This window comes from Nothoprocta perdicaria, unplaced genomic scaffold, assembly GCF_003342845.1.
Source record: "Nothoprocta perdicaria isolate Ctin4 unplaced genomic scaffold, notPer1 scaffold_342, whole genome shotgun sequence".
Lineage (NCBI taxonomy): Eukaryota > Metazoa > Chordata > Aves > Tinamiformes > Tinamidae > Nothoprocta > Nothoprocta perdicaria.
Window position 1 is genome coordinate 514799 of NW_020455580.1, and position 15048 is coordinate 529846.

General features: G+C 48.2%; 1 protein-coding gene across 4 annotated transcripts in view; it reads left to right on the plus strand.

The window, feature by feature from the left end:
- The window catches only part of CSNK1G1 (casein kinase 1 gamma 1), a 75330-nt gene that overhangs the window by 49858 nt on the left and 10424 nt on the right, over nt 1-15048 (plus strand). For all 4 annotated transcript variants that reach the window (XM_026043936.1, XM_026043937.1, XM_026043938.1 and 1 more), the window contains exons 6-10: nt 4224-4458; nt 6842-6927; nt 8413-8497; nt 10019-10167; nt 11718-11822. In XM_026043936.1, coding sequence (XP_025899721.1) covers nt 4224-4458; nt 6842-6927; nt 8413-8497; nt 10019-10167; nt 11718-11822 — 660 coding nt within the window. The remainder of the gene's footprint in view (nt 1-4223; nt 4459-6841; nt 6928-8412; nt 8498-10018; nt 10168-11717; nt 11823-15048) is intronic.

The following is a 15048-nucleotide window of genomic DNA, read 5'->3' on the forward strand; positions in this document are numbered from 1 at the left end:
CCATATATGAGATGCAGAGAAGAAGAAAATTGTCCATCAAAGGGGACAGATTTGATGGATATCCATAAAGTGTTCTTATGGATGGTCATGTTTTATGGATGGATGAATGGATGGACAGACATCCACGAAGTGTTTGGGTTTTTTTTTTTTTTTTTCTGTTGTTTTTGACCCTCTCTGGAGGAAGAGGATGGTGAGACCTGCTGTAGATGTTTCCATGCGCGCAGAATGGCAAAACCAGCAGCAGGGCAGGAGGAAGCGAGCAGGCTCTTCTTCCCTGCACTGATCTTTTGGCTTTTTTTGATCTTTTTAGTCTTTTTGGCTTTTTCCCCAAAAAGACCTGCCGCTCCTCAGCTAGTGGGACATAACCAGTGTGTCCACCTTGCTATGATGCTTAATTTACCCTTTTGTGCAGCAGCAGACATCCCCAAAAGCTGTTTYTCTTAAAAGCAAGCGCGCTTGGCTATTTTTATTTACCTTAATAGGTCGCAGGACCTTAATGCTGAGGTAGACYCTTGAACTCCACAGATGTTAGGAGAAACAAATATATATATTTCTAAGTGTAGCATGTGTTTTGGGGAGAACCTACACATTCAGTTTTCCCTCCTTGGCCGAGGGAGAAGGAGCCTCAGTGGTGACGAATGTTCAAGGAGGAGGGAGAACCCGTTTTGGAGTATCTTCAAATTAGATGACACAGTAAGAAAGTCTGTCTCCGTGGGMGGATGAGGCACGCAGCCTTCGGGCTTGTCACTCGACGGGCGTGTTTTTCTGGTAAGAATGCCTTGTGCTCAGAGCTGTGGCGCTCGGTTATCAAATACAACCTGCTGCATTCAGAGGGGCTCTTTTCCTTAGTCTAATGCGGCGCTTCGCACTTYGTGTACACCGCTGGGCAAGTCGGTATGGAGAAACAGCCTCCTGCTTTTCCTTCTCCAGCGGAAAYGTTTCAGCTCTCTCCCCGTTTTTCACGCTGGGCTGGGTCCAACGTGTGCAACGCGGCGCTGACAGCTCGAGTTTGTCGTGAGCGCCGTCATTTCCCCTGCTGCCAGCGCCTGTTGTCGAAGCCAAGCTGTTGAGTCAGGCACTGTGCAAGTGCTCGGTCTCTGGYGGTGACCGGGACCAAGTCACCCCGAAACGTTTGCCTCGGTCACCACCCGTGACCATCTTGTGTAAGAGCCACCAAGACAGCCTTTCCATGGGAAGGATTTGTCATCCCTGCTCATCTGATCTGCGTTCAGGCCTGACAATTGTGAGAGTGAAGAGTTCAGATTTATGAGAGGTGCTTGGAGACAGGGTTGCCAGCGAGATCAGGTCCATGGGATATAACTTTTTTGGAGAAAAGGTTTGGTTTATTATTTCCTTGACAGGAAATGGTAGGAAAAAACCCATGGATTTCTTTAGCATCTGATTAATTGTCATARATGTCCTGTGATTTCTCAGCTGGCTCTAGACTCTCCTTTGGCTSTTTTTCCAGGCAGTAAACTCTTCCTTTCCCAATCCATCGCTGTTTTCCTTAGGAGGGAAGGCTGAAAAGGACGAGCACCCGTGTTCCTGTGGTGTGCCAGGCCATGCTCTTCCCATCTCCTCCCCAGGTGTCCTCCTGACATCCAAAATTGAGGTCCGTGGCTCTGCAGACGAACCCCTGAGTAACTCAGCCAGCCGTGGCCATGGAAATTGTGCTTTAATTTGCCAATAGTATCTCCCAGGCACCACTGCTAGTGCTCCTGTGCCCGATGCTAGAATGCCTTGGTCTATCCTTATTGTTGCCAGGATAATGGAGCAGATGATAACGCTGCTTCAGTCGCTGTCTCCCAGCATAGCACTGGTCGCAGCGGCGAGCGCAAGCTCCTCATAGGGTCTGCAGAAGAATTAATGTGTGGGCAGAAGAGCCCGTGGTTGAGCAGCCACCCTCTGGCCCCCAGCCCGAGCACCCAGCGCGTCTCCGGAGTGGGAACCAGCGGTGTCCTGCCTTCTGCCCTGGCCTTCTGCCCTGGCACGGCGCTCTCCTGGAGCCGGGTGCTTCTTTGCCAGCTGGAAAGGAGCTGGAGCATCTGTAGCCACCAGGTTCCCCTCGCCGGCCAGACCAGGAGACGCGAGCAGGGCGCGCGCCCCGTGAGCGCGAGCAAAGCGAGGAGGCCGCTGCAGGGAGACGTCTCTGCGGCGCCCAGGCAGCGCCTCGGGGAGCGGCTCGGCCGCGTGGAAGGAAGGGAAAAGGGACACGAAGGTCTCCGAACGCTGCCCGTGCCTGGTGCTCCCTCCAGCGCCTCAGCCCTCCAGGCTCCGCGTCGTCTCAGAGACTTGCCACCAGACGGCAAGAGAAGTGGTGCTTTTCTCACAGGTGTGTAGTTGCTGTTGGCACAATCACGCATCTGTTTAATTGTCAAATAAGCCAGGCAGGCTTTGTTTGAAAGCTTGGTGTGTGCGGAGAGGCTGGGAAAGCCTTTGTGCCGTGTGCGAGGGTTGCATCTCACCTTGCGTTGTCTTCCCATCCGTCAGCGCGTCCCGCAGCTGATTCAGCGCCGGACAGACGGCCAAAGCGTGTGGCATCTGGCCTGCTCCGCTCCGGCCTGTAACTGATGAGAAAATATGGCTTTCCTTCGCCAGGAAGGCCATTTTCTCAAGGCATGGAAGGAAATAAATCACTGCTTGAAACGAGAGGGGAGGGAAACTGCCGCCCGTGCTGTCAGCTGCTTTGAAGAGCCTTTGTACTGACTTATTTGCCATCCTCGAGGCAGCTGCAGACCAGTTTTCCTATCTCCTGCCCTCCCTCTGTAGCCCTAGCTTAATATGGTGTCACCTGCTAGTGGTCCAGAAGCACATGTGCTTCACCCCGGCCAGCCCCAGGAAGGTTACAGATGGTTTGGACTACTCCTCTTTGGCCTATGAACTACTCCATGTGTGACCTACCAGGGACTGGAGCTAGRTTCCTGCTGCTGCATAAGCAGCACAGAGCTGCAAGAGCACGAAACCCTCATTTGTGTTGAGAGCAACTTGTCGACTTGCTGTTTTTCTGATCAATGGAGGGTTTTTTTTGGCCTCCATAGTGGGTCATCCCATTATCCGCTAGGATAAACAGTGTATTGTTTCYTTCCAACATGCTCTTCGTTGGAAAATCTCTGCTCCATCGTCCTCTACAATGGTGCAGCAGTAACCTGTATGGATTGAAAATCATCAATATAAAATCTGGAGTCTGTGAGGGCTTTCCTATAGTTTTTGTAATGTTAAAAGCCTGAATGCAGGTGGGTAGATTTAATAGCCTTTGTGAAAGAGCTGCTTGCCAGAAAAAGAAGTGTTTCCTACTGCGTGTAGGGCAGCCATGGACCTAGGCAGCCATAAACGGGAATTGACATGTTGTAAATTAAAGCATTAAAAATGAAATAAAAAGGTAATAAATGAAATCGTTAATTACTTTCAGTTGGAATCATCTAATAAGGTACTCAAACAAATGAGAAGTTCTTGCCAACTTGCACTAACTTTACCAGCTGCGAGTGTGTTTTGAAAAAGAMCATAAGGGCTGAGCAGCTGAATGAGGTGCAAGGACAGAGGGGAAAGAGCTGTTCATGACCTCAGAGCAGAGGCTCCTGCCCCTCCGTGTCCCTTCTCGCAGGTGCCCCAGAATAAAKTTGGTCTGACAAAATATTCCTGCGATTTCTAGTTGACAACTGATGATCATTGTTATTGTTTCTCATCGGTATCGAGGACCATAAGGCTTCCGCCCGCCCAAAATCCCCCTCCATGAAGAATCTGGCATGTCTAAGATAACATATGGGCTGAGGGAGGAAGGTGGTGAGACACAGAGCAACAAGGGAAGGCTGTGGGCAAGGGAAGAGCTCTTGGTAACCGGTTTAGTATGTTTAAAATCAATACTAAAAAGGCTGCAGCAATTCTCCRTGGCATCCTTCCAGGAACTATGTTCTGCTGGTAACATTTCAAAAACAGCCTTTCCGTACTTCTTCCAGCTCAAGTGAAGGGAGCCCGGTGTGGGAGCTGGAGAAGGGTGAGGGGATGACAGACTCCCCTTCCAGCTCTGTATGGGGGCATATGACAAAGCTCAGGTTGCAACTTCTGCCTCCGTTTGCTCCAACCGTCGTTGCGTTTCTCAGAGAATACCGTAAGAGTTGGCCAGCACGGAGCAGCTGGAGGAGGCTCTGTGATGGACTAGCAAAGCCTCACTGCACCGTCAGCGAGGGCGTCTGTTTGTGAATAACTCTTCCCTCGTAATTTTGCAGATATCTCGGATGGAATATGTGCATTCAAAGAACCTCATCTACCGAGATGTCAAGCCAGAGAACTTCCTTATTGGCCGGCAAGGCAATAAGAAAGAGCACGTCATTCACATCATAGACTTTGGATTGGCGAAGGAGTACATTGATCCCGAAACCAAAAAACACATCCCTTACAGGGAACACAAGAGCTTAACTGGAACAGCAAGATACATGTCCATCAACACTCATCTCGGCAAAGGTCTGTTTGGTTGACGCAAGCTTGCTCTGCTCTGTGCCAGGGAGCTCTGGCTGTAGCTTGGCTTGTAGCTGTCTCGTGTCCTTCACGTTGCTTGTGACGTGTTCCGGGTGGGGAATCCCTCCACAGTGGTGAGGCTCCTTTGTTTCTTCTTGGAGGAGGAGTTGAGAGAGCTCAACTGTTGGAACGGGAAGCCTCACCAATATAATTTTTATTAGGAATTCGATAACTATTAGTAACCATGTCCTGAATAAAAGGCAAACAGGCAAGCAGTAGCTGCTAGACCAAATGGTGACCGAACAGCTTTTGATAGCACAGCTCTGTGCACCGGGACCTTCCAGTTTTGTGTGTTACACATGAATGTTCCCTGAGCTGATAATTGCTGGGTGAAAGTGATGGATGCTTTTCCTTAACGGTTTAGCTACTTTTTAACTCCAGYCCTCCATTTCCTCCCCTCACTGCCTTGCATCCCACTCTCATGCTAGAAAATTACATTTCTTGGCTAAAAGACAAAAAAAAAAAAACGCTTTATTAAATGTTTATAGTTGCTTAAAGTCACAGGAGTAGTAGGAGTGTTCTTTGTGTAGACTCCCAGCTATAAGACCRAGAGATTTCAGGGCTTTAGGGTCTGTTAGAGGCTCTCTCTTTGGAGAAGAAGGGATGGAGCCCATGTATATTTTTGGAAAACCTTAGGAAGCGTCAGGAAGGGATGAAGGAAAGGAACAGCTGAAGTGGGAACAGGTCTCTAGGAAGGTTTGGAAGAAAAGTGTCAGTGATGTGTTGGGAGGGGTGGGAATATCCAAGGGACACTGCACTGCCACCACCTACTGGTGAGTAACCTTTATGTTCCCCACCGAAGAGCCACAGGCATGACCGCGTTGGCAGATTTCCTTCAGCTGGGATGACATGGGCCCAACATGGAGAAGAGTAGCCAGGACAAAGGTGCATTTGAGAAGGGACCGCTGGGCTCTGCCCTGATGTCTTCCATGGTACTGGTGCTTTTCCATGGTACTGGTGCTTTGCTGGGGAGGCCAGTCTAGGTGTAGCTGGCCCCTTCGCTGTGAAAAGGCAGGTGCCAAGCCAAGACCTGTAGTTCTGTCTGTGTTTTTTTGCTTGCAGACTGATCTGCCCTCCTCTTTTCAGGACTGGAAAAAGCAAGGGAGTTGGGTTATAATTTTCCCAAAAGACAAGTGCTCTCAACTAGCTTCCCAAGAAGCTTATCTACATCATTGCACCAAAATACTGAGTTCATCCTCCTTTTTCTTTAACAGCTGTATCACTGCAACRTGCAGGAGCTGTCATCCTAATTCCCTTCTGTTGAGTGTTCTCTACCTCCAGACTGTTTTGAGAGTCACATTAGCTGCTAATTTGGAAGGAGCATCACGCTGGGCAGAAACGCTGCCTTTTTTCCCCTCCTGCAAATTATGCAGCGCCAGGGATGGCTCTCGCCTGGCTTGTTTGGGCACAGGGGCTGCCCGACTAGATTTTCCCAGCACTGTGGGTTCCCAGTGCGCTATCTGCCTGCAGGTGGGGATTTGGGCAATAGTGCCAGAGGAGGCAAAATGGTGCTCCTGGGGTGCCCGTGCCGCCGGGGATCTGTTAAAGACCCCTTGTGCAAGGGTCCTTCAGCGAGCAGTGGTTTCCCCTTGCTGCCAGGACATGTACCCTGGCACCCCACAGCAAACCCACAGGGTGCCCCAGGTGCCTCGTCCTCTCTTGCACGACCCCTCGGGACTTTTTTGGTAGAATAGGACTACATTTTGGTGGATTATTTCAAGGATCCTTTTTCCGTTGGCTTGAGTCCAGGCACTTTCTTCCTTCCCCCCCCCACTCCTTGATAATCATAACATCTGCCTGGCAACGGCAGCAAGTGTTTTCCAAGGAAAAGCTGCGCTAAAAGGGGCTGTTTTTAATGTGTTCCGCTGCGCTGAGCTGCAGAAGTGCCTGGAAGAGGGCTGGCGTGGTGCAGCGTGGCAGCTCCCCGCTCCCAACGTGGCGCCTGCCGCTTCCTGCGCCTYGCAGGGGGAATAAAATCCTCCCGCGCGGCAGCACCGTCGTGCCGCGGGCGCTGGCAGTCCTCCCTGGGGAGCTGCTGCCTTCCAAAGCTACTGACACTGGCATCTCTTGCAAAGCAGCTGCCTAATGCTGCGTAGCCCTTCCTGAATCTACCTCACAGTTCCTATATTGCCACCTCTCCTCCAGCTCATCTTTGATATATGCGTTTTATGTTTGTAGCAGCCAGTTTTAGATGCATTTGCACGAGGTCAGAGCTACAGCCAGCGACAGCACTCTCCTGAAGTGCTTTATCCTGGAAATAAGGCTGGCTACYGATCGGACCATCCGTTTGCGCGGCGGCCGCGGTAATTGGTGGCCTCTTCTGTTGCAGAGCAAAGTCGTCGGGACGATCTGGAGGCCCTTGGCCATATGTTCATGTATTTCCTCCGAGGCAGCCTGCCCTGGCAAGGATTGAAGGTAGGTGTTGCTTACAGATTTTGCCCTTTGAAACTTTTCAGTCTTGGTCTCTGCCCAAAGAGAAGGAAAAGCTGACAAAGGAAAGGAAGGAGAAGGAAAGCTCACAAAATCCAAGTAGGAGCCACTCCTTTTGTGTCCTTAAGCCTAAGCTTCAGCATCGCTGCGCCGTGAACCTGCCTGCAGCTGGACCACAACAGTTGCTCAGGAAATGCCAGCTATGGCACACGGCTGCCCAGCCCCATCTGTGAGCACGTTTCTGGTGGGAGCGGCTTGGTGGGCTTAGATGCACAGAAGGAATTTAGCATGAAAAAATGTGGGTTTCTTTCTGAATATTTTCCTAGTATTAAGCTTGGCTTCCCTCCAGACATGCTTGTCCATTCAGTGCCTGATTCTGGGTTATAAGTTTATGAAATGTCACACACAGTGGGTATGAGTGTGAGCAGTTGAGTTATGGCCACCAAAGCTAATGTCCACCAGCTGAATTAACTGCTAGTAAGTCATGCGCTGGCTCTGAGCCTGCTGCAGGCTGCATCTGCGCTTCTCCATCATTTGCCTGGTGATTGAGCTGCTGTGTTCACTTTTGGAGTTGCATCGAGGGAAGAGATAAGAGGATCTTCACTCTTCCAAACGTCTTCTGCTTCTGCCCTTGGTGCTTCCTATCAGTGTAAAGCCCTGAGAAAACATCTTGTAATGCTGCCTGCAGGACTAACTGGAATAATCTGAAATAGAGGCAATAAAAACCTGCGCTTGAGATACCAATTGGAGCAGCGTTCTCTTGTCCAGGAGGGATTTCAGTTGGCAATCTGTAGCTGAAAATTGCTTCATTTTTGGGGATGGCCAAATGTTTAATCAGTGTTGTCTGGATGGGAGACACTTTGGGAGTGAGAGACTCATTTTACAGGAGCATCGGAGTCGGGAGAAGCGTGACTCTGATGTGGACTAGTTGTGCTGTTCTGTTGCATGCACTAGAGCAAAAACTCCGCATGCCCCAATTGCAGCTATCTATTAAACTGAATTACATGAAAATTATCTCATTTTACAATTGCTTGCAAAGGTGCAGTGGTTGGCCAATGACTCTAATCTTATGACTATTCTGTACTAGCATATTAGAATACTCATATGCCATGATAATAAATRCAGCTTCATTTTCTTGCCCCATAAAAGCTCCCTGCACGTTGGTGCTGGTAAGGTAACCCTTGCAAAACAGCAGCACGTTTAATTTCTCTCAAGTATTGTAGATATATTGAGCGTGCTACTGGATATTCTATGCTGATAGCATGTAAAACATGTAGTGAGAATTGCAACAGGCTGGTAGAGTATTCTTAGTAATACAGCCTTAAGATGGAATATTGTTAAAAGTAGCATCATTTGATACCCCCCAGAATCAGTACTGAATGCCTTTCTTTTTCCTCCCCATGCAGCATGCCATGTATCTTGTGTTCTAACTCTTTCTCCACAATTATGTTTTGTCTTTGTTCCCTACAGGCTGACACCTTGAAAGAGAGGTATCAGAAGATTGGGGACACAAAGAGAAACACTCCGGTTGAAGTTCTCTGTGAGAACTTTCCAGGTGAGTCCTGGTGGGATCGTTGCAGGTCCAGCATAACTGTTGGGGATTGCATCCAAAAAACACCTACTTTGAAGCAGAACAGGACAACTGTCCTGTCATTGAATGGATCTTCTCGTCTTTTGCTCGCTTTCACATTTCCTTTCCCCACTACTCCTTCCTGAGAGCTGTGTTACCTGTGCAGGCCTGTGCTGAAGGCAGATAAACAAGTTCTTTCCTTTGCTTGCTGGCCTGAAATCCTTGATCTTCCACTTTTCAGAGATTACAGCAGGAAGGTAAGGTGGAATTACCTTTCCTCACTGCCTTTTTTTCTCTTGTTTTTTTTTTCCCTTCCTCAATGTGACCTACGAACTGTGAGCCATTGGAAAAGTCCAGTGTCACTAAGCAATACTGTCCTTACTTCTGTCAGTTAAGGGCAAAAACTATGCTGATGCATCATCATTATTGCACTACCCAGGCTCACACCTCCTAATGACCTCAAACATAACCTGAGTTCTGCCTTGGCAGATATGAGCCAAGGGAGAGCTGAAAAGGAGCAGGAAATGCACATGCCCGCAGGTCATTACCTTCACAATGAACAACATGCACACCAAGAACCTCTCCGACTTTCTTTCTCCAGTTGGGGTTGTGTTTGTCCACAGAATTCAAGTGAAATCACTGTGGCTGTTTGAAGTGTCCGTGAGGGCAGAAACACATACACAGCAGCATCCTGGTGGTTGGCTCAGCAAATTGGCATTTGTTATACGGTTGGCCTTGGATTCAGGTCCAAGGTGGAACAGCAGTTGTGCGGAGCAGATATGGACCTTCCCGCTTTGAGAAGCATTTGGATTGATGGGTGTGGGCCATTACCAAAACCGGTGCATTCTAAAGAAAAGCCAGGAGTAGCACTGGAAGCCCAGACACTTCTCCGTGTGACGCTCCATGATGCAGCACGAGCCTTGTTCATACAATCACTATGGTTGGAAAAGACCTTCAAAATCATCAAGTCCAACTGTAAACCCATCACCACCAGGTTTAGCATGCCTGCTAAACCGTGTCCCTCAGTGCCTCATCCACACGCTTCTTGAACACTGCCCGGGACRGTGACTCCACCGCTTCCCTGGGCAGCCTGTTCCAGTGTTTGTTTTACAGCAGCTAAGAAGGTGCAGATTAAAGCAGGCTTTGGGCAARGCAGAGGAGAACTCACAGAGATTCATGAGACTCAGTGAGATTCATGTAGCAATAAGAGAGTGTCAGGTAGGTCTCTTAGAAGGGTAAAAACTTGTTGGGTATTCGCTGYTGACATAAATTTGCCTGGCTCAGCTGAACTTAGTGGAACCTGGACAATTGGCAGCACTGGGGGACCTGGCTTCTGGTCARAATTTAAGTGCTGAAGAGCAAGTCTTGACCATTGCTGTGGGTAGGTCTTTTTGGAGTTATTTAAAAAGCTAARTGTTTCCAGTGTGAAGCTACGGTTTTCTAGCATGTGTCACCTGTGCCTTACACTGACCTGAGGCTGCTTCTTTTCTCCTTCTTTTCCAACAGAGGAGATGGCCACATATCTCCGTTACGTTCGGCGATTAGACTTCTTTGAGAGACCAGACTACGATTACTTGCGCACCATCTTCACCGAGCTGTTTGAAAAGAAAGGCTACACCTTCGACTACGTCTACGACTGGGTTGGCAGGCCAATTGTAAGTAGTTCTTGCAGAAACGCCGTGCCTTGCCTTCCACGTCCTGCTGCTGGCCACCTGGCTCTTTGCTCCCAGCAATGCTGTTTAATGCCAAYGAGCCAGGGGTCTAATCATTTGCTTCTGTTATTTAGCTAACGTAGGCTCTTCGTTAGTGAGATGTCCTGGTGTTGTATTCAGGGGGTTCTCACAGTGCCTTGACATTTCCCCAAGTGGCAGAAGGCTCCTTGTCACCTCTATTGAGCTTGCTTTGGTGGAGCACCCAAACGTTATTTTACCAGCTGTGACAGAGAACAGGATGAGATTTAACTTCCTCTCATCTAGCATAGGATTTGAGACCTTTATAATCACTGTCTGAAGACATTTTATAACACAAGAGCATAAATGCTAGCTCCATACTGAATGATGGAAGATCGCTCTTAATAGTCAAGTTCACATACAAAAAACAGTTAGCACAAGAGATCTTAGCACAACTTGGAGGGATAATCAGCAAATAGTAACGGCAAAACCATTCTGAGCACAAACTATCCCCACTCCAGAGGCTCTGCCACCTATAAATAAAGTGCATGGCCAGGAAATCTGGGAGGATCCAAGCTCCATTTAGCAGTTCCATGAGACGAGATGGARCATGTGATCTTGATGTGTTGCTTCTGTTGTCAGAAGCCATTTATATTTAGGAAGACCTTGGCCAGGAGAGCTGTCATGGGGAAATCTGAGAGAGCTGTCTGAAGCTCTTCTGCTGGCCGCCTCTGTGATTTGTGTCCACGATGCCTGGCCTGTCGCTTGTGTTTGTGTCATTCTGGTGACGGCCTTCACGCTAATAGCACAGCACTRCACACCAGCCATGACAAAGGAGTCTGTAAATAATTGTCACTGGTACCAGGCCAAGCRTCTTTGGTGCTAAACTTGGTGCAGTCGCCAGTGATTTAGTATGTGAGCGATATGTAACATTACCAGTGTTTACTTTACCCTAACCAGTGCATTTTAACAAGCAATCCTTCCCTTTGCAAATCATCATTCTTCACCTCGTTGTTGTTTAATTACAAAGGCAATTGATAGAAAGCCTGTTGTAGGACAAGCCTGCGATTGCTGACAACTGCAGTGGTTGCTATGGAGATTGGGATGTTGTGAGCAGAGATTACGGCTTAGGTGAGAATAGAGCAGACAAGGCTTCAGTTTTAGCACATCCTGTTTCTGGGCAAGGGTAGCAAGAAGGAAGACAATGAGACAAGAAGAAATCTGTGTGTTTGCAGCTGTGATTGTCTTCTTTAAGACCCATTGACGGTGATCTCAGATACTTAACTGTATTCTTTTGAATTYAACTTTCTGCCAGATGCTAAGAGTCCAACGACCCATCAAACCTCGAGGTTGTTATAGCGCTTGCTATGATTATCTTGGTTGGGGTCAGTACGTTGAAGCGGTGTTTTGGGTGTGTCCTTCTATTTTCTGCACAATGTCAACTAACCTGACAAGTTCTGCTTGCGCATGCCTGGGTGTAGAGAGAGTGGCATCTTGGACATTGGCTTCAATGTAATGAKCACCTTGTTTTCCAGCCTACCCCAGTGGGATCCGTTCACATAGATTCCGGGACATCTGCAGTGACAAGAGACAGCCACGTGCATAGAGATCGACCATCGCAGCAGGCCCATCGCAACCAGGTGTGTTGCTCCCCGTTGCTCGGGCTCCGTTGCCTCAGTTAGTGCTTCTCAAAACCCTCAGTGTCTGGAGAACCAGAAGCCCTGTGCAGGAGGCCACGTGCCTTAGAGACAGCCAGGGCCAACTCTTGCCTCGTTCCTGGCAAGCGTGTTCCCTGTTGAATCTAGGAAGGTTAGGCCTTGAGGGGAATGATGTTGAAGCGATGAGTTGTTGAAGTACTGTATCTGCCAGGGGAATTGCTCATGAAYCAACAGGTCATGAGTAGATCTGACTTTTGCAGTTGGTAGCTAAACTATTTGAGTTCACTATCCAGCCGTGTCACGCTGTAAGACGTACCTGGCCAACAACCTTTTTTAGCTTCTACTCCTACAACGTGGGCTGYGGAGTAGAGCAACAGTTCTAGCTCGGACAGCCTAGTCCCAGTTGCCACCTTCCACGGACCACGTAAACATAATAAGGACATGCTGTCATTCATACACACAGTATATCCAGCACAGGGTGTCCAGTTCACCTCCTGATGTCTGCGTTGAGAACATCATGCAGCATAAAGCATTKCCAGTGTAGGGGCCTGAGGGGAGGCTGGTCACCGTGGTCCAGATGAACTGCCAGTTTCTGAATTCTCCCATTTTTTTCCTGTCTACGTGTACTATTCTGTTGGTGTTGAGAGTTTGGATTTTCTGTATTAACAGAACTGATCAGAAGTTCAGTAGATGTCCAACTGCTGGCTCCTAGTTAGAGCTGTCGGTGCTCTTACTTCCCAGTGAGTGGTTCTGGGCTCGCTCTGCTGCTCTAACTGCTGTGTGCTGTTCCAGCGCCTTGTCTGCAGTCTCTGTGCTCACACAAGCTCGGTTTTGTGGTTGCAGAAGCAGGTGTGAGGTGTAATAACCTGTCTGGACTCAGCTTTCCTTGCTCCGTGCAGCTGGACTCRGAAGGGTAGAGCAGCTAATCTAGACTCGGGCACATCTCAAGCCATCAGATGTGACCGAAACGATTATCCCTCATTAAATGTGTTGCTTGTAGGAAGCTGGATGGTTTGCAGCTTATGTGCAGTACTGTATTTGTGCATGCTTATTAGTGCAGGCTGCTACGTGAGTTCTATTAAAGTAATCCGCTCTAATGTGTTACCTGATTAATGCATTAACTCCTTCATGGGTGGCAGTTTCCACTTGTCTGCTCCTGACCACACACCTTGATGCCAARTACATACGAGGCTGTTGTTTCCTTTAACTGACAGGGATGCCTGGCTTGCTTCTCAAGCACGTTAGCTCACAAGTTACAGTACCTAGCAGGACAAAAACTGTCACTGAGACAGCTTCAGTCCTTGTTCTTCTGAGCCTCTCAGATAATCTCCATGTTTTTTTCACCTAAACATTATATAGGATGCTGAATTATTTAATATTCCCCAAAGGCACTGAAAATCAGTTTCTTCTTGCAAAAGCATAAATAATTCTCTTCCAAGGGTTGTTCCTTTTAAATGTTATCCAAAACATTTCTAGGCAGGAAAACAAAAAGTAGAAAAAAAATAAACTTCTAGGGCAGTGGGTGGAGATAYGGACTTTGGTGAAGTGACTGCCTTGATCTCCAGAGCTAAGTGCTTTATTTCTGATCCCAAGKATAACAACTGCAGGCTTTCTTTTGCAATACTTGATTTTGCATATACAAGAGTGACCTGCTTGTTGTAGCCTTTTCCTGTGGTAAATGAAGATAACTTACCTTCTAGCTAAGGCTGGGGAGCCCCTCACTTTAGATGCCAGTCTTCTATTATTTGGTAACTAGCAGCCAGCTGAGGAGAGCTGACAGGAACTCAGTGTTCTCCAAACTCACGGGCATCACTTGCTCGGTGTCTTGGCTTGAGTTGCTCTGTGGACTGCTGAGCTCAGTCCTGCTTCTAAAAGCCTATCAGGTACTTGAATGAAGAGCCAAGAGAAGGTCTGCTTTCTCTGGCTTCAAAAGCCTTTCCCAGAAAGAGCTTCCAGACTCCTGGGCCAACATGTGCTTCTCCTCGTGTTGGTGCTGCTTCATCACCTGGGGTGGCCGAGCACCTGATGGCATCACGCTTTGTAAAGAACAGCGYTCGAGATGTGTTTGCTGCTGGCTTTTAAAATCTGCATGTGAATTCGCCAGCTGTTCACTATTTTGTGCCTTGACACAATTAAAATGTCATCTAAGGGAAATTCTTCTCCAGCGATTCCCCTGAATGTTAGCAGGTAGAGAGAAAAACAGCAGCAGCGTATGAAGGAACATGAGAAAGAYTGAATAGGAAGAAGCCTGGACAAGACCACCTCTAGGGAGATATTTCCCATGCATTGGATTTGCCATCTGCTTGGAAGAGTGGAGGGCTGCACTGTGCATCCCTGTGGCAGGGAGTCGAGGGTTCCTAGCAGAGGGGGTGACACTGAATGCTTTAGAAACTCCCTTCTTCTGCTTCCTTTTGCAAATGCTCCTGTTCTAGCTCAATGACGATTTGCTAGTTAGTGTTGGACAAGTTTATTAAAAGATTTCCAGGGGCCTTCTCCCATGTGTACGTCGGCTGAGTTATCTCCTCAGCGCTGGGTGACCTCTTGGAAGCTCAACCTGCAAGTGCAAGGTGGATTTTCTGATACAACAGATCAAAGGTGCATAGTTCTTCCCACAGAGAGAGGATGCAGGGGAACGAAGCATGTGTAGATAAGCATCAAGGAAGACCTGTGTGTGATGTTGAGGCACAGGAGAATCTCTACAGAAATAACTGGTAGGTCAGGGAACAGTGTCCCTGTTGGGACTGACAGGACCTTCTCTGCAGCTCAACTGCAGCTGGTAACTCCAAACTTAAAGTCAGTTCAAAGGGAAGGTAAATCTGCTAGTCTTAAAGCCTCTGAGAGTTCAGCTTCTTGGGTTTAGACCTACCAATGCATATTCCAGATGAATTCAGCCAACAATTCATTGCATTGCTGTTTTTATGTAGTGAAAGACACATTGAGATGTCCTGTGATCCATAAAAAGCTCCACTTTGAGTCTCTAAAAAGCAGGAAATTGTGTGTGAAAAACTCACCTTTTATTGCGGGAACAGACGTATTTGAGACCACGACAGAAGATTTCTCAGGGTGTCCAAGAGTCAGGCCAGCCTGACTGGTCTTAGACATGTACATGGGTGTCTCCAAGTAGGTACTTCTGCGCCGGTAAAGAATGTGAAAGAAGAAAGAAAGAAAGAGAAAGAGAAAGAGAGAGAGAGAGAGAGAGAGAGAGAGA